Source organism: Neofelis nebulosa, chromosome 2 (genome assembly GCF_028018385.1).
Source record: "Neofelis nebulosa isolate mNeoNeb1 chromosome 2, mNeoNeb1.pri, whole genome shotgun sequence".
NCBI classification, from domain to species: Eukaryota; Metazoa; Chordata; class Mammalia; order Carnivora; family Felidae; genus Neofelis; species Neofelis nebulosa.
Genome location: NC_080783.1, coordinates 67,557,460 through 67,577,290, shown reverse-complemented (window position 1 = coordinate 67,577,290; position 19,831 = coordinate 67,557,460). Strand labels below are relative to the sequence as shown.

At 35.9% G+C, this 19,831-nt stretch overlaps 1 protein-coding gene across 3 annotated transcripts in view; it reads left to right on the top strand.

The window, feature by feature from the left end:
• The first annotated feature begins 608 nt into the window (after positions 1-608).
• LOC131503611 (sodium channel protein type 2 subunit alpha) overlaps positions 609-19,831 on the top strand; it is a 139,657-nt gene continuing 120,434 nt past the window's right edge. For all 3 annotated transcript variants that reach the window (XM_058715083.1, XM_058715079.1, XM_058715080.1), the window contains exon 1: positions 609-834. In XM_058715083.1, the coding sequence (XP_058571066.1) occupies positions 809-834 (26 nt within the window). In that variant the 5' untranslated portion in view covers positions 609-808. The remainder of the gene's footprint in view (positions 835-19,831) is intronic.

Here is a 19,831-nt window from a genome sequence, read left to right as displayed (position 1 = left end):
TGATATCTGTATATTTTGAAATATCTTTAAAAGCTTGGGTTGTCTAAAGATTTTCTAGTTTGCCTTTTAGTAATTTCATTACCTGCATTAACTTTAATCCTCCAAAATTGCCCCCAAATAACAAAAGTAACAACATAACAAACAATTTCTCTAGTAGTAAAAACTTAAACAACTTCTCCACAAAAAAGTACCAATAAAGATAAAGTTGGCATCTACAATCATTTTATAGGAGATACATGTTACTTTTTCAGGTTGAGTTGAGTAAGTCTTAAGGTAAACATTAAGTCTGTAATGCTATGAAAAGCTTCCATTTAGTTTAAATATAATGTAAGTAAATTTAACTAAACCCCAAAAGTAGGATTACAAACTTTAAAAATGTATACTCTAATGCTTCCTAAATGTTTAATTTACAATTAATTAAGGTAGTTGATTTGAAATACAGTGGAATTATGTGCTATATACACCATTTAATCAAGCTTGCTAAATGTAGCATTGCCAAAGGATCTTGAATGAAAATGGTTCCAGTTTTGGCCAGAAGATGGAGCTGTCATGTAAGATGCAGGCTTATATTTATTTATTTATTTATTTTTCAATTTAGCATGCTGCTTTCTAACAGACAGTGGGTACCATCGAGTGAGCGTCAGAACAGAAAGCTAAGGCAGAAGCAGAGAGGATGCTGCGGTCGTCCTTTCTCATTTTTTCTTCTTGAGGATGGAACACATGTGAGATTTTATTTTCTCCTTCAGTCAAAATTCTGAAGAACTGCATTAGAGACTATTCTATTCACCACATATATGGATTCTGTGCTATGATTTACAATTCCCTTTATTTCAGGTAAGGCAACATGATTCTACCTTTGATCTATCCATGAATTGTTATTTGTGTTAATAATAATTAAAGTGTGCGCTTTGTAAGCTTGGATTTAGGTCTGAAAGATGGAAAAGCTCTAATTCTAGCTGCCCTGGATCTTTGAATCTTCCTGCATTGAAATGAGATTTGACTCTGACATGTTGTATTTTAATATTTCTTTGGCTTTCTGGCCTTTAGTGCCCATCTGTGACTACATTTGTGTACCTTTTGAAGGTAAAGCTTTCAAAGTGAAGGATGGGTCTTCCTCTCACAAGGGAAATACTGCTCCTTAATGCAGTGAACAAATTGTAGAGATGTAATGAAGCAGATTAACATGGCAGTGGCTTTGCCAAAGCCCAGGGCTGAGCCTTGTGATAGACGCCTCAAAGGCACGCCAACATTCTGAGCCCAAAGGCCTTCTAAACAATTCCTGCCGGCTATCATGGTATGGATTAGTTACGTGGGTTTTTCTTTTTCCATTTTAGAAAAAATATGTAAGTCATTTCTCCCATGAAATATTTGTATAATGTCTTTAACAGACTTGGAATGACAGTACAGACCCCCTCCCCTCCCTCTCCTAGTATGGATGTAAGGAGTAAACTGAAAACAAATTAATTGCTGAGAAAATGGATATTGCTTAGATTTTGGTGGATGTGTGATGGTAGGACTGTGCCATTTAAACTAGTTGATATTGTGTAAGGTGCTCACATTTTAAATATTTTTGGTCATGTTGCATTAGCTGTGCTAAAAGATGGAATGACTCAGGAGCTGGAAATTGCATGCAACAACCTTGCTTTTCTCTGCTGCTTCTCATGACTTCTCCCTAAATCCTCTTTTCATTGTTATCAAGTTAATGGGGAGAGAGCAATTTAGAAATCCCACATTTAAAAGTCCTAATTGTCATTTATATCAATTTTAAGTGAAAATTTAAAACATTCAAAAATTATTTTTGTGAGATTGTTTTGAAGTGCCTCATTTTCTTCTCTTTGGGAAGAGTAGTGTGTGTGTACATTAGTGTGTGTGTGTGTGTGTGTGTGTGTGTGTGTGTGTGTGTGTGTGTGATGGTGGTGGTAGAGGTGGCAGGTAGTAGGGGTGCATTGGTATGTTTCTATCTTACTCATCGTTTTTCTATAAAGAGGTAGTTGTGCTGTGTCAGAGGTTGTGCAAGCTATGGGGAAAGATTTTATAGACTGGTTCGAACCACCAAGGGAAAAAGATCCATTCTTTGGACATGTGAGGCCTATAAGGAGATTTAAGTTCCACATAGTTCTGTACACATGGCAATTTTTAGAACCACAGATTTTTAACATTTATTTATTTCATTGTTTTAAAATAACTGCAGCAGTGAGATTCAGTTTTCCATAGCCACATGCTAAATTAGATTCAGAGACAAGGCTAGAACACAGATTGACAGTTTTCAATGTATTTCATAGCAGTAACACAATTTACCTCTAATGTGGACATATCCAAATGGCATATACCAGGTGTGCTGATATGACTATATGTGTGTGTGTCTGCTAATTCTATGAAATAGAGCTTCTGTCAAAGTACACATTACGTTATTTAATGGCATATTATATGCACTACTCAATTGTCTCAGGGCTCTTGACAAAGCACCCAGGAAAATTAGTCTAAGACAACGACTATGGAGACTCTGTTTCTTAGTATTCTCCTTCCCCATTCGATGAGGTACATTATTCTATTCTTTGACCATAAATGATATGGATGGTAACATACTAACTCACATCTCTATTCCTTCTACCTAATAAGTGTGGACAATACATATAGATTAGTCTATTGATGCTCACAAAAACATCATCTCATGCTCTGGCCTTCCCCCACCTTTTTTTTTTTTTTCACTTACTGAAAGCACAGACTGTGCCCTACTTTTGCAATATCTTGAGAAAGGAAAGGGATTAAATAAAATGTGTCACTTCCACAACAATATTTATTGAGTACCATGCATCTACCAAGAACTATCCATGGTAGAGATTGAGACATAAACAAAGGTGTGGAGTGTTCTTCATGGAATTTAGCATGGAAATGTATATGCACAAATAGTACTATCACTCAAAATATTACCAACATCAAAATAAGAGTGACAAAAGGTGAGAAGGTGAACAGAGCAGGTATATAAGCACCTATCTTGTGCCAGGCACTGTGTTACATCCTGAGATTCAAAATAAGTTAAGAGTCAACATTTCTGTCCATGGGGAGCTTAGAACCCAGAGAAAACAATTTTAAGAGGATATAATAGTTAAATTAGATCTTTAAGAGTGAGTGGGTTATATGGAACACCTGAATGGCTCAGTTGGTTCAGAGCATCTGACTCTTGGTTTCAGCTCAGGTCATGATTTCATGGTTCGTGAGTTAGAACCCCAAGTCGGGCTCCGCCCTGAAAGTGCAGAGCCTGGTTGGGATTCTCCCTCCCTCTCTCTCTGTCTCTACCCTGCTCACATGCATACTCTCTCTCTCAAAATAAATAAATAAACTTAAAAAAAAAGAATGAGTGGGTTATAAACAAATAAATGTAGAAAGTTGTTCACTCCAGGCACAAAGGAGTGAGGCAGGCAAATACAAGGCAATAGAGAACTATAAAACGTTATACAGAGAAATTACAGAGAATGGTAAATAAGCCAATCTGAATGAAGCCTGAGAATGTTGTGCTGTTTTTCTCCTCCCTGCCCCCACCCCCGCACCAAAAGTAAAGATAATGAATTTGGCTTTTGATGATATGCATTTGGCATAATAACACATACTCTAAGATAAAGATGTTCTGTAAGAGGGTAAAAACAATTGTTAACAGTGTGAAAATTTTATGCCCATAGATTAGAAAGAAAGCTGAATATATGAGTGTGTATGAAGCTGTGGCAAGAATTAGATCACAGTAAATGAACATCAGTGAGAAATAAAAGTGAAGGAAAGATGACTTTGGTGTAACTTTAAGATTAGGTGGAGTGGGGGCACCTGCACAGCTCAGTCAATTGAGCCTCCGACTCTTTGATCTCAGCTCAGGTCATAACTTCCCAGTTTGTGGAATCGAGCCCTGTGGCAGTCTCTGTGCTGATAGCATGGCGCCTGCTTGGGACTCTCTCTCTCCTCTCTCTCTACCCCTCCCTCCCTCTCAAAATAAATAAACTTAAAAAAAAAGATTAAATTGGGACACCTGGGTGGGTCAGTCCATTGAGCCTCCGACTTCAGCTCAGGTCATGATTTCATGGTTCCTGAGTTCAAAACCTGCATAGGGCTCACTGCTCTCAGCATGGAACCCACTTGGGATCCTCTGTCCCCCTCTTTCTCTGCTTCCCACCCCTGCTCACACATTCTGTCTCAAAAATAAACATTAAAAGAAAAAAAAAAAAAAAGATTAGGTGGAGTGAAAAGAGTCCAGAAAGAATATTAATTGTGGGAAAGTAATGGGAGAGATTGGAGGAATAAGAATTTCCTAGGAAAGAAAGCAAGTAAACTGACTACTAAAATAAGAATCAGAAACATTAGCAAACCCATAAAGTGGTTGATTAACAAGAGAATAGGTTTGGAGCTGATGGACTCCATTATTATTATTAGGTCGTGGATGGGTTTTGTTTTTTTTTTTTAATTTTTTTTTCAACGTTTTTTATTTATTTTTGGGACAGAGAGACAGAGCATGAACGGAGGAGGGGCAGAGAGAGAGGGAGACACAGAATCTGAAACAGGCTCCAGGCTCTGAGCTGTCAGCACTGAGCCCGACGCGGGGCTCGAACTCACGGACCGCGAGATCGTGACCTGGCTGAAGTCGGACGCTTAACCGACTGCGCCACCCAGGCGCCCCAGGTCGTGGATGGGTTTTAAGGAGAAGAGGTTTAGTAGATTTGCAGAGACAGGGGCTTGGACCTAGGACAAAATGGGAAATAAGAAAGCTGAAGAGTAATTTTAAATTTTAAGACATCTACCAGTGAACATAAAGAGAGATAACATTTTCTATCTGAGCGGGAAGGTACTGTTGAGTGAAATTTGATTTTAGTCAGGATTAGAAAAACCTCAGCTCCTTCATAAAATAAGGATATGAAATCAGTAGAGAGAAATTGAGGAAAGAAGAAACAAAAAATAAAGTGAAGTCCTACAGGCAATGAAAAAGGGAAGGTTCCAGAATGTTTTTTCTTTGAGATAGGAAGAAGGGATAGAAGGTGATAAAAAGGAAAGCTGATGTAACTTGCTTTAGGTGCCCTGTACTTGGAAATTAAAACCTTGCCTGTAAGATAAATATCTCTTCTATTTAAATCAGTTGGTTCTTCAAAAAAAGGCTATTTGAGAGGTATGTGGACTTTCTGGAAGAAATAATTAATTCTCAGTAGCAAAACACTTTCCAATAGAGCAGTTTTTAGTTTCATTAATCCTCGAATTGGAAACTAACTCTGTTTCCCATTAGGCTTGTTATACATACTTCAGTTACCTATTTCTCACAGAATGACCTGTTTAAAAACAGGTTCTATTTTAAACTTTCGTGGGATTAGACCAACACATATCTATTATACATATCTAATTGGATTATTTTTATTAGGTATAATTAACATACAGTGTTATATTAGTTTCCGGTGTGCAACATATGGATTTAACAATTCTGTACCTTACTCAGTGCTCATCACGATAAGTATAGTTACCATCTGTCACCAAACAATGTTATTACAATATTATTGATTCTATTTCCTATGCTATACTCATCCATGCTTTTTCCAGCTTGTAGAAGTAACCCACGTTCCTCAGCTTTTGGCCAGATCGCTCTGGCCTCTGACTCCATCCTCACATCTTTTCTCTAATTTGATGATCATAGATAGCATCTGAATTAATGAGTCAACCTCATGCCTTTGCCTCCCTGTTTCATTTTGTATTTTTACAAGGATATGTATGAAGAGAAAGAAAAGAAAGTAATTACAAAGTTTCTTCCCTTAGGCGAGCTAACCTCCTTTATGAATCTTCCTTCCAGAAGTTCTTTTTCCCTCTCTACTGACAGCTGCATCTTCCGTAGATCTCCTCTAGGCATTCCCTTGCACTGACATGCCAGGGGATGGCAATGTGAAGCCTGGAAAAAGGCACAAGTATGATGAAAAATCCCATCCTTCACACAGAAAGAAGCCTTTGAAATAGCTGCTTTCTCAGTATAGATGAATGCAGAAGTTTAATTTAGAATGGGTGGGACAGAAAGATCACCTTTTTGTTCCTAGACTTGATTTTATCCCACTGTGTGGCAAGCCTGGCAGGTCAGTGAAAAGGGCAGAAGTAGGTGTTTCGGTGGAAATACAGACTTTGAAGACTTCTCTTCCCTCAGGGCTGACCTTGGGCAACACTGTGAAGGCAGACTCGCCCCACCCTCTTCTTCCCAAACTTCTTTTTGTGGAGGTCACTTCTAGACATCCTGATAACTACCTCATTCAGTTTCTAAGCTTAATAAATGATTTCATCTTTATTTAGCTTCAATTCCCAGGCATTAAAATATTACGATAGAATTTAGCTTTTATCTGTGTTCATTTTTATTCTATTGTTATTAAGAAATTAAGGTTATTACTGACAGCTATGGAAGCCTTAGTCTTTGTCCATTTCAGAACATTTGATGTTTATTTTTCTTCATCTTTTCTTCACTAGCAGTGCAGAAACTTTTGGTGGTATGGATGGGATAGCTGAATTTGAAATAGAAACCTTAACTCAAGTGTAATTCCATTAACAGCTGCTGTGCACCCATAGGAGGTTCATGGGCAATGCTAATCATACGGCAAACCTAAGTTGTCACTTCTCAGCTCAGACTTTCACAGGGATTCAATTCTATATTTGGTTTTGTTGTTAATTTCCTTTGAAAATTGTTTATTTTATAGTATTATAATTTTATAATAGGTCATACAAAATACAAAGCAGGTCTTGGAATAACATTTTTTCAGATTTCTGCTCTAAACAAACAGAAGGTATACATCAAAGTCTTCTAAAATTTCCATTCAAAAACTTTTCTGACAAAGGTCACAAATGCTTTCAATATCAACTCCAAACCACTTTTGGATCCTGCCATTGGGGGAAAAAAAATCCCCCCATTATATTCCCTGACTTTATCACTTTTGGCTTTGTAAATTTTTTTTTCAATATATGAAATTTATTGTCAAATTGGTTTCCACACAACACCCAAGGCTCATCCCAAAAGGTGCCCTCCTCAATACCCATCACCCACCCCCCTCCCTCCCACCCGCCATCAACCCTCACTTTGTTCTCAGTTTTTAAGAGTCTCTTATGCTTTGGCTCTCTCCCACTCTAACCTCTTTTTTTTTTTTTTTCCTTCCCCTCCCCCATGGGTTTCTGTTAAGTTTCTCAGGATCCACATAAGAGTGAAAACATATGGTATCTGTGTTCTCTGTATGGCTTATTTCACTTAGCATAACACTCTCCAGTTCCATCCATGTTGCTACAATTGGCTTTGTAAATTTTTAATGCATCTTATTCGGTGTTCTTTAAACACTGATGATAGTTATAAACAAGTTTATATCAAACGGAAACCAATTTGGGAAAAAATTCAAGAGATTTAACATAGGCTTTACCTTTTAAAATGCTATGGATTTGGATTTTGCCGTTACTTCACAGATCTCTTACCTGTAGAATACAAGTTTAGTATGATTGTCTATTTTTTTAACTGTAATAAAAGTAAGATTTATGAAAAAAATGGTTTGCTTATGTTGGTGAAAGATCTTTCTAGGACTCAGAAAAGAAGTCATAATGCCAGTGAAGTCAAATAAGATCTTTAATGATCAAAATGTAACTTCATATTACAGTGATTTTAGGAAACATTCAAATTTTATATACCTTGTGATGATAATGATGAATACCATTAGCAATATAGTAGGGCCTATTGAAATACTATTTCCATGTAGGAAGAGATAACCAGCATCAAGAACATCATATGAAATCATACTGCATCTCAAATGCTACTCACTTGTGTCCCTATAATATTCATTCTTATTGCATTTGGGTATAGAGAAATTAGAGGTAGAGGGAAGCTGAAGTGGAGGTAGATTTTGCAAATCAAAAGGGTAGATTTTTCCTGGTAATATTCCATTAAAGTTTTAAGTCAATACATTTATGTGGAGGAAAATATAACTATACTAATAATAAAAAAAAACTTTTGGGGGCATCTGGGTGGCTCAGTTGGTTGAGTGTCCAAATTTGGCTCAGGTTATGATCTCGTGGTTCATGGGTTCGAGCCCTACATCTGGCTCTGTCTCCCTCTCTCTCTGCCCCTCCCCTGCTCACACCATGTGTCTCTCTCTTTCAATAATAAATAAACATTAAATCTTTTTTTAATAATAACAACACTTTTCTATCATGTAAGGAGCTTTGGTTACTTGTTAAAATTCTGGAGAAATAGTTTAAGAATCCAAGATATTTAAATATATTTCATTTATCAGAATGTGCTAAGAGATTTTTGAGTGTAAGAATATCATAATTTTAGTTAACTTTGTTTCTGCTTGCTAAAATATCATTTTTCACTGGAATAAAATGATCTTAGGAAGCAGTCATCCTCAAGGAGTATTTTGAATTGTTAGAATTATTATTAAAGTTTGGAACGATTAAATCTTGTATTAGTATCTAGGATTGGTTGATATTATAATATGCCTTCCTCATGAACATGTCTTGATGGTATTAGCAAATAAGCATGCAATTATGTGACTGCATAATTGTGCCCTGTTACAGCTTGTGTTGGTTGGTAATGTATGGGACAATGACAATGCAACAAGAAAGTTCCTATTAGGCTTTGTATAAAGAATAGTGGACTGGTTGGAATATCATGAAAAATAAAAAGTTTATGACAAGATTATGGTAAGAGAAGACTGACACTCTCTCCCTTCTTTGAATAACTGATATCAAAAGGTGAAATATGTAAGGCATGAAGTAAGTCAGCCAGAGGCCAACTGGGTAGTATCTCTATCAACCCAGAATTAGGAGCTATGATGCTTTCTTCTTTGTGTGTCTCAGCTGGATTGAGCAACAATGGTGGCCCAGAAATTGTCAGGCAACTAGAATAATGCCAGAGAAGTACCCACACTTACTTTTGCTATTTTCTGCATAAACAGTCCCAGAAGTCTGGAAAGCCTACTTATTTAGACAGAGTGACCATAGCATATCATCTTAACTTTAGGATGTAGTCTGTTAATTTCTCAAGAACAACGTATTTCAGGACTATCTCAGGAGAAGTGTGGTATATGGTCATCACGTTTCCAACAGTTGGAAAAGAGGAAAGTCAAAAACGGACTATGCCATGTTTTCTATTTGCTCACTCTACATAAATTAATGGCCCGTGATTTAGGTGCTTAGGTGTCAGAAAGTTAAAATGTAAAATGGCCCATCAATTTAGACAAAGAATATTCAGTGAGCTGCTCAGTTACTGGCCTTGCTAAAATCTACCAACTGAAATCTCTAATGACTCTTATTGAATCCTTAGCTATATCACCAGGAATGACATAATTTTATGAATTTTGAGCCTGACTTTCTAAGGAAGTCGGTTGTTTGCAGAAACAACCGTGTTAGTAAATACATCCTGTTATTACCAACCTAGACTCAGCTGAAAGAAGCGGAGTACAGGAAATTCTTTTGCACTCGATATAGCTTATTCACAGTTTTTCAGGAAAAAGATCTGTATGGATGGCTTCCAGCATAAATCCTATATCCTCAGAATCAGAACGGTCTATATCCCCAGGAATTTCAAGGTGAAATGAGAGCTACTAAGATAAAAGTAATAATTTGCACAAAACCTATGAGAATGTTCAATTCTGACAACTTGGTGGATTGAACATAGAATTCACTTGCCAACATCTAAAAACTCTAGATAAAACACAATAAAAATGCTTTAAAATGCATAGTTAAGTTCCAAATAAATAAAAAGAAGCCTTCGATAATCAAAAATAAAGTGATAACTAAAACCTGAGTAATAAACATGAAAGCTGACCCAGGGATCTGAGGAGTAGAAGGAGGTACATAATATCTAGAAAAAAGTCCAAATTCCCAGAGGGTTTAGTTTCAAAGTCTGTGCAAGTATAAATAAGGCTGAAGTCTTAACTTGTAACATCAGAAGTTGCAATTGAGAACCACTGAATAGAGCATAGAGCCTCAAGAAGTTGTGTTTTTCACTGAAATGAGAATTAAAAAATATAATCAGCAATTCAAAGAAACTTGCCTCTGTCCTGTCTTTCAAGAAAAAAAAAAAGTCTTTTAGAAAGAATTAAATAAAACTCAGGCACTGCCTCAAATCACTTCTGAATCTGGTCATATACTATTCTGTGGAAAGGAATTCCTCAGTGTCTAAAGTAACCCAAAAATCAGTATCAGGCCAATGATAGTTTGGAATGCTTGGCAGAAGCAGTTGCAAAATTGCTAAGTCAGTGTAAATCTAAATCATTATAAATTATTGTAAAATCATTTTTTTTCAAATCTTAGGTCTTAAAGGAAGAAAAAAACTTAAGATAAACTCACAATGAAAAATTACATACCGTATGAGAAATAAACCTCCATAAGGGACGTTCAGGCATAACCAAAATGATACATTTCATCTGCAGAATATGGGATAATAAAATAATCTAAAATAAGCAATAAATAAGCATGTTCAAAATGATTAAAATTATTAGGGAATAGAAACAAAACACTATGCAATACGAATAGGCCAATATTGAGAAAAAGAAGTCAAATAGAAATTTGTAAATGAAAATGATAAAAACCAGGTGCCCCAAGAATTAGCATTTAAAACTGAAGGAATGAATTTAACGGTATGATACAGCTGAAATAAGAATTAAAGATTTGTAGATGGATGTGAGGATTTACCCAAAGTACATAAATGTCATTTTTGACATTAAAAAATATGATAAGTAGGGGCGCCTGGGTGGCTCAGTCAGTTAAGCCTCCGACTTCAGCTCAGGTCATGATCTCACTGTTTGTGGGTTCAAACCCCATATCAGGCCCTGTGCTGACAGCTCAGAGCCTGGAGCCTGCTTCACAGTCTGTGTTTTCCTCTCTCTCTGCCCCTCCCCTGCTCACACTCTGTCTCTCTCTCTCTCTCTCAAAATAAATAAACATTAAAAAACATATATGATAAGTAGAATTAAAATGTTCAGCAACCTAACCGATGTTCTAGAGATAACTGAGTTAATGGGGGAGATTTGATATTTGTAAAGATTAAATGGAGAAAATTCCAGTACTGATAAAAGACATGTTTCCTTGGATAGAAGAAACATAAACCATGAGACTTTCTGTCTTCAAACCTAGACATTATTCTTAGTCATTAGATATTTATTAGTATTAAAAAAAGGCATAAAGTAGGAAATGTTACTTGGGATCCAGTAAAGGAAGCCAATAGTATGAGGCAAGGATGTATAAACAGTTAAGCACGCTAGACAAGAAAGAGCAATTTAAGAACAGCAACAGAAGGGCCAGAAATAGAAGGGGCACACCTGAACCAAATCGGATGGTTCTGGAACAAATTACTTAAAACTACTCATCTGGTTTCATGGTTGACCAAAGACTACCTAAAGCAGTCAAGGCAACAAAATGGGACTGGTCATAATTCTGGAGATATATTTCTTATGTGATGTTATGAATTTGTTCCTTTTTAAAATTTCATCTTGACTTCTTTTGTCATATTAGTTCAGATTCTCAGAAGAGATAAGATATGGTACAATGGAAGACTCCTTTATACTCAATATTGACCCCATTCCTATTACTCCCTTCTCAGGTAACAGCTGTTTTGAACTTCATGCACGATCTTTATATTTGTATTTTAAAATTATGGCCCACACAACTTGCACGCATATATAATATGAAGCACTGTTTTACATGTTTTAAAATCTTTATATAAGTGGTATTATACTGAAAGTATCTCTTCACATTTTGCTTTTTACCCTCAACATTTGTTTTTGAGAATTGAGATTATGATATGGGGACGTAAGATTCAGTAACTTCTTTTTAAAAAAAAATTTTTAACATTTATTCATTTTTGAAAGACAGAGAGAGACAGAGTATGAGTCGGGAAGGGGCAGAGAGAGAGAAAGACACAGAATCCAAAGCAGGCTCCAGGCTCTGAGCTGTCAGCACAGTGCCCCACATAGGGCTCGAACTCACAGACCGTGAGATCATGACCTGAGCTGAAGTCGGATGCTCAACTGACTGAGTCACCCAGGTGCCCCCAGGTTCAGTAAATTCTACTGATGTATAACTTTCCATTATAGGAACATATCATAAATTATAATTCCATAATGATGGATAGTTATTTTACTATTAAAACAGTGTTTCCATGAGCCTCTTTATTTATTATTTTTCACCTACATGTGAATTTGTGTAGCGGGTCAAACATCCTGCTTGACAGTTTGACTCTTTTGACTGTAGTCCAAATGATTGGTCAATAGTCCAAATTTCTACCATCAACATTATAATAGTTGTAATCAACTTTCTTTTACAGAAGGTAAACCCATTATAAATTTTGGAGAAGAATGGAAAAATACTTATCAACTTGATAGTATCTATCAGCACTTAAAAGATACTTATCTTTTGATCCAACATTTTCACTTCTAGGAACTGGTTTTATAGGTATACTCACACATGGCATTCATTACAGCATTGTTTGTTAATTGCAAAAACCTGGGAATCACCTACCTATCCACTAATGGGGGGCGGGTTTGATCAATTGTGATACAAATATATAACAAATATTATCTAGATATTAAAAATAATTTTAGGTCTTATATACTGATGTGGAAAATGATCAAAAAATATTGTGAATTGAAAAAAGCAGGTTTCATAACGTTGTGTATGGTGTTATCTGTGGGGAAAAAAAGAAAAATAAACCTGTTATAATTACATATATTGATATATATTTACATATGTTTAGAAACATTTTGTATGAATATACAAAGAGTCTTTAACAGTGGTTATTCTGGAGCTCTGGATTTGTATGGGGAGACTGGTATGTAGGATATTTATTTTTATTTTATTTTCCTTTATTAATTTTCCACATTTAATAGTAATCATGCATTTCTTTTGCAGATTAAAAATACAAATAAAATGTTATCCACTATTTGGCATATGATAATATTTTTCCTTTTATGTGTAAATATTATAATTTGTATCACAGTATTTTTTTATTGTCGATCCATGCTGCTTGGATATAGTTTAATAATATTTTATGAGATTATATTACATAATTATATTATATAATTATATAATTATATTACATTAATGAATCAGATTATATTATAATAATATTAAATGAGATTTTTCTGCAGGGGTTTTATTTTGTGTGTACTTTATTCTTTCTTTCTCTTTCTTTTTAGCATCACAAAACTATTCAAACTTAAAAGCAAAACCAGGACAAAATATTGATGCAGAATATTTGTGCATTTGGATATGCATCCTCTTAGGAATTTGCACAAATATGTAATTCTTCAAAACTAGGAATTGGCTTTAAATTCACTGGCACTATCTCCAGCCTGACTCCCCCCTACCTAAAACCTTGGTAATTCCAGTTTGTGTATAGATGGCCTTTCTATACACAAACCTAAATTACCAACTTAGTTCTCTAGGTTTCTTAAATTCCTTTCCTCCAATGGTTGTATTCTTTACCCTTCCTGAGACACGCACCCCCATGTTGTACCTTAAACATCTTTTTTTGCCAATAACTGTGACCTGACTGTGATCTCTACTTCCTGCATTCTGCACCACCTATCTTTCCAGTTCATTTCATCTTGAACCCCAATTTAAAGAACCCTTTAACTCAATCAAGACACCAGTGCTTTGATCTTACACTTTCACTGTCCCTCACTTACTTAATGTCGTCTTTACTTTTATTGAATATATTAAATTCCATGGTCATTCATAATAATCACTCCTTACATACACATACACACTTAAACTACCCCCTGCTTTTAAGTTTATTTATTTATTGCACATGTGCACACAAGTGGGAGAGGGTCAGAGAGAAAGGGAGAGAGAAAATCCCAAATGGGCTCTGCACTGTTAGCCCGGAGTCCCATGTGGGACTCAAACTCACAAACCTCGAGTGATACCAAGAGTCAAAGGCTCTGAGGCACCTAGGTGGCTCCGTCGGTTAAGCGTCCGACTTGGGCTCAGGTCATGATCTCATGGTTTGTGAGTTCGAGCCCCGAGTCGGGCTCTGTGCTGACAGCTCAGGGCCTGGAGCTTGCTTCTGATTCTGTGTCTCCCTTTCTCTGGGCTACTCCCCTACTCACTCAAAATAAATAAAGATTTAAAAAAATTAAAAAAAAAAAAAGAGTTGGAGGCTCAACTGACTGAGCCACCCAGATACCCTCACCCCTTTTTAATTGTCTGCCAAAAACTCCATCCTAGTTATATCCAGCTCTCCCCACTCCATGCCTGCATCCATGCAGCTGGACAGAAGCACTAATCTCAAATGGTCCCTTGATGCTGCCCAGCGATCATACCACTGTTCCCCAGACCTCCCACTGACCCAGTTTCCTAGACTTGGATTCCACACTTCTCTTTTCTCTTCAGATCACCATTACCTCCTACCTCATCTTCATTCTCAGTTGACAACTTTGTTTCCTACACCTCTAAGAAAATTGACACAATCAGAAGAGACTTTTCCCTTCAGACTTTTATCACTACATGTACCTCTCTACCGAGTTCTACACCCACATAATCTGACTTCCCACCTGTTACCTTAAATCAACTATCCCTGCTTCTACCTAAAATAATCCCTTTGTCTGTGCACCAGACCTTATTTCTCTATTTCTTCTTACCTATATAAGGGCGTCACTTCAACATTTTTTTTTCTCTCTCCTACTTCAGTAATTTTAGCTCTTTAATGTATCATGCAAGCATTTTATTATTGCGCCCATGTTAAAATGATCTTTATTCCTTCATCTACTTCTTGATTTGTTTCCTCCTCTTCGCAAAAATACTTACAAGTGTTCACTGTATTCTCTCTCTCCCTTTTTCTCCCTCATTCCCTTTTAAATCCGCTTTAGTCAGGTTTTCATTTCTACCATTTTACCAAAACAAAACAATTCTCAATAGGAATCCAGTGACCACCACACTATTAAATTCAGTGGTGGATTCTCTATCTTACTCGATCATCCAGCAGTGTCAGACACGGTGCGTTACTGAATTCCCTTGATACACTTATTTCCCTTGGATACCAGGACAGCCTGTGATCTTGTTTCTTCTTGTTTCACTGTTCATTTCTTCAGAGTCATTTTATTCTTTACTCTGCCTGTCCAGTCACTAATTGGGAGTGCCCCTGGTTTAGTCCCTGATTCTCTTTTCTTCTATATCCTCATTATTTTCTTGTGATCGCATTGATTCTCAAGGCTTTAACTCTCATACAGATAATTATGACTTCCAAATATGTTTAGCTCCAGTTTTTTGCTGCACTAAAGATTTATGTGTCCAACTGCGTATTTGGCCTATTGATTTGGATATTTAATAGACACCTCAAATTTAACATGCCCTAAACTAAATTTCTGAACTTTTCTCTCCTTAGTCAACCTGCTCCACCCCCAGCCTTCCTCATCTTACTGTTACAGAGGTAACTCCATTCTTCCTATTCTTCCGGTTAAAAACTCCTATGGTTACTTTTGACTATTCTCTTTCTCTCATATCCCGTATACTACTGTATAATGTCTATCTCCTGTGTCAGTAATGTAACCTCCAAATGGGCAGAGATGATTATCTCTTTGGTGTACTGATGTCTCACAAGAGCTTAGAATGTCTTCTGACATAGAGGACTAAAATAATATTGGTTTAATAAATGGATGAATTGTAGTAACGTGCTAAGAAGTACATGTTTTCTCTTTTCACTTTTATTGAGCTAATTCACATTTACAAATGCTTAGAACAGTCTGACTGATTTCTCACTCTGTATTTCTGCCAATAACAGTGAAGTGTGTATTAATATTATAAAATCTGGCCTTCCAGAAAGATACACATATCATTAATACTGGCTACTATCCTATTTCTGACTTATATAAAATTTAGTATGTTTCTCATGGGACCTTATTTGCTTATTTGTCATTGTTCTGGAGTGGGAGCTCCTCAAAGTCAGAAACTTAATCTTCCTGTCTGTCCCTCAAGCACCTAACCCAGTGCTGGCACATAAGTTTTTTTAAAAAAAATACTGGTTTACCTGTAGTTCTTTTTTTTAATGGAGTCTTTATCTGGTTTTCAGAGTGATACTGGCCTCATAGAATGAGTTTGGATGTTTTCCCTTCTTTTCTATTTTTTGTTTTGTTTTGTTTTTTATTACTGATTCAATTTCTTTGTTTTTCATCTGTTCAAGTTTTCTATTTCTTCCTGTTCCAGGTTTGGTAGTTTATATGTTTTCTAACTTAATCATAGAATGAAAATACACAAAATTTAATATTGATCCAGCATGTGATATGTGTCCTGAGCTTTCTCTATATAGATTCCTTTAATTCTTACATCAATCCTGAGGAGAATATAGGTCTCATTTTTACAAATGTAATAAAGCTGGTCTTTCATCTGAGACTCCGTTCTATATCAACCATTGCAATATCCTCGCTATCCACTTTCTAGGGATTATATCATAGATACTAAATCTACTTCCTTATTTAGAGATGACTGGAAAGAATATTTACAATGTTGAATATGGGGGGAATGTTTTGTTTTTATTTACAATTGGAAGCAAATCTTTAGCTTTGTAGTAGTATGTAATTATGTGCTGTCTATTTTGCAGTTAAATTGGGAAAATTGACCTTATATTTTGTGCTTTTAAATCATAGGTGCTATAATATTATTTACCAAATTTACATAAACCACCAGGATTTTTATCCAGCTTTATTGAGATATAACTGACATATAATACTGTATAAGTTTAAAATATATGGGATGTTTTTTAAATTATTCCTTTAAATTTTTTTTAAGTTTTATTTTTATTTATTTTGAGAGTGGGGGGAGGGCAGAGAGAAAGGGAGAGAGAAGAATCCCAAGCAGGCTCTGTGCTAACAGCTCAGAGCCCAACATGGGACTCGGACTCCTGAACTGTGAGACCATGACCTGTGCCGAAGTTGGAGGCTTAACCAACTGAACCACCTAGGAGCCCTGAGATATATAGTATGTTGATTTGGTATATGTTGCAAAATGATTACTACTGTAGTGTTAGCTAATGCCTCTATCATGTCGCATAATTACCATTACTTTTTTTGTGGTAAGAACATTTAAAATCTATTCTCTTAACAACATCCAACCATATAATACTTTATTGTTAACTAAAATCACAATGTTGTACATAAATCATCCCCAGAACTCATGCATCTTCTAAATGAAAGTTTATACCCTTTGGCCAAAACCTCCCCATTTTCCCACCCCCCCACCCCCCCCCCCCACCCCCGGCCCTGGTAACCACCATTCTAGTCTCCATTTCTCAGAGTTTGCTAATTTAGATGCCACATGTAAATTATATCATATACTATTTGTCTTTGTCCAACCTATTTCACTTAGCACAATCCTCTAAGCCGTCCATGTTGTTGCAAATGGCAGGGTTTCCTTCTTTCTCTGAATAATTTCAGTGAATAATATTCCAGTGCGTGTGTGTGTGTATAAAATATATATAGCGCATCTTTCTATAATGCTGCAATAAACAAGGAAATGTAAGTACCTTTACGAGATTCTTTTTCCATGTCTTTTGGATAAACACCCAGAGGTAAGTGGAATTGCTGGATTGTATGGTAGTTCTATTTTTAGATACTTGAGGAACCCCCATACTGTTTTTCATAGTGGCTATACCAATGTATATTCCCACCAAGAGTACACAAGGGTTTCCTTTTTCCACATCCTCACCTGCATTTGTTATGGCTTGTCTTTTTGATGGTAGTCATTTTAACAGGTGTGAGATGACATCTCATTGTTGTTTTGCCTTGTATACCCTTGATAATTAGTGATGTTGAGCACTTTTCATGTACTTGTCCATTTGGATGTCTTCTTTTGAAACGTTGCTATTCATGTTTTGCCCATTTTAAAATCAGATTGCTTGCTGTTTTTGTTGCTGTTGTTGTTGAGTTGTAGAAGTTCTTTCCATACTTTGGGTGTTAACCCCTTATTCAATATATGGTTTAAAAATATTTTCTCCCATTCCATAGGTTGCCTTTTTATTTTGTTGATTGCTTCTTTTGCTTCACAGAAGCTTTTTAGTTGATGTAGTCCCACTTACTATTTTTTTTGCTTTTCTTGTTTATGCTTTTGATGTCATAGCCAAAAACATGTTGCTGAGACCAATGTTAAGAAGATTCTCCCCTGTTTTCTTCTAGCAATTTACAGTTTGAGATCTTATGTTTAATTCTTTAATCTATTTCAAGTTAATTTTTGTGTATGGTATAAGAGAGGGGTCTAATTTGATTCTTCTGTGTGTGATTATCCAGTTTTTTCAAGACCATTTATTGAAGAGAATATTTTCCCCCATTCAGTATTCTTGGCTTCCTTGTCAAATATTAGTTGACTGTATATATGCAGGTTAATTTCTAGGCTCTCAATTCTGTTCCAGTGGTCTATGTGTCTCATTTTATGCCATTGCCATACTGTTTTGATCTCTATAGCTTTACAGTAGAGTTTGAAATCAGGAGATGTTATTCCTCTAGTTTTGTTCTTCTTTCTCAGGATTGCTTTGGCTATTTGGGGTTTTCTGTGGTTCCATATAAATTTTAGAATTATTTACTCTATTTCTATGAAAAAATGCCATTGGAGTTTTGATAGGGATTTCATTTAATCTGTAGGTGGCTTGGAGTGCCTGGGTGGCGCAGTCAGTTAAGCGTCCAACTTCAGCTCAGGTCATTTTCCTGCAGTTTATGAGTTTGAGCCCTGGGTCAGTTTCTGTGCTGGTAGCTTAGAGGCTGGACCTTGCTTCAGACTCTGTGTCTCCCACTCTCTCTGCCCCATCCCCTACTCCCACTCTCTCTCTCTCAAAAATAAATAAACATTAAAAAATTTAATCTAGAGATGGCTTTAGGTAATATGGACATTTTAGTTGTATTAATTCACCCAACCCATGAACACGGGATATCTTTCCATTTGTTTATGCCTCCTTCACTTTCTTTCATCAAAGTCTTGTGTTTTTTCTTTAACTATACAGATCTTTTACCTTCTTGGTTAAATCTATCTTTATGTATTTTATTGTTCTCTATGCTATTGTAAATGGATTGCTTTCTTTATTTCTTTTTCATATAGTTTATTGTTTGAGTATAGAATTGCAGCTGACTTGTGTATGTTGATTTCATACTCTGTAACTTTTATGAATTTGCAGATTACTTCCAACATTTTTTTTGGTTGTCTTTAGGATTTCCTCTATATAAGATCATATAATTTGCAAACAAAAGCAATTTTACTTTCTCCTTTCTGATTTGGAGGTCTTTTAAATTCTGTATATTTCCTGATTGCTCTGGTTAGGATTTCCAGTGCTATATTGAGTAACAATGTGAGAATGGGCATCCTTGACTTGTTCCTGATTAGAGAAAATGTTTTTAATCTATCACCATTGACTATGATGTTAGCTGTAGGTTTGTTGTATATGCCCTTTATTATGTTGATGTATGTTTCTTCTATACCCAATTTGTGGAGAGTTTAATCATAAAACGATGCTGTATTTTGCTTAATGATTTTTCTGCATCTATTGAGATGATCATATGATTTTCACCTTTCATTCTATTAATGTGGTGTTATCACATTATTGAATCACATTATTGATTTGCAAATGCCAAACTTGCTTCCCAGGGATAAATCATGCCTGATCATGGCATATCATCCTTTATTGTGCTAGTGAATTAAGTTTGCTAATATTTTGTTATGAATTTTGGCTTATATATTCTTCAGAGATATCGGTCTATAGTTTTCTTTTCTTGTAGTGTCATTATCTGGCTTTGGTGTCAGGATAATGCTAGCCTTGCCAAATGAGTTTGGGAGTTTTCCCTCCTCTTGAATTTTTTGGAAGAGTTTGAGAAAG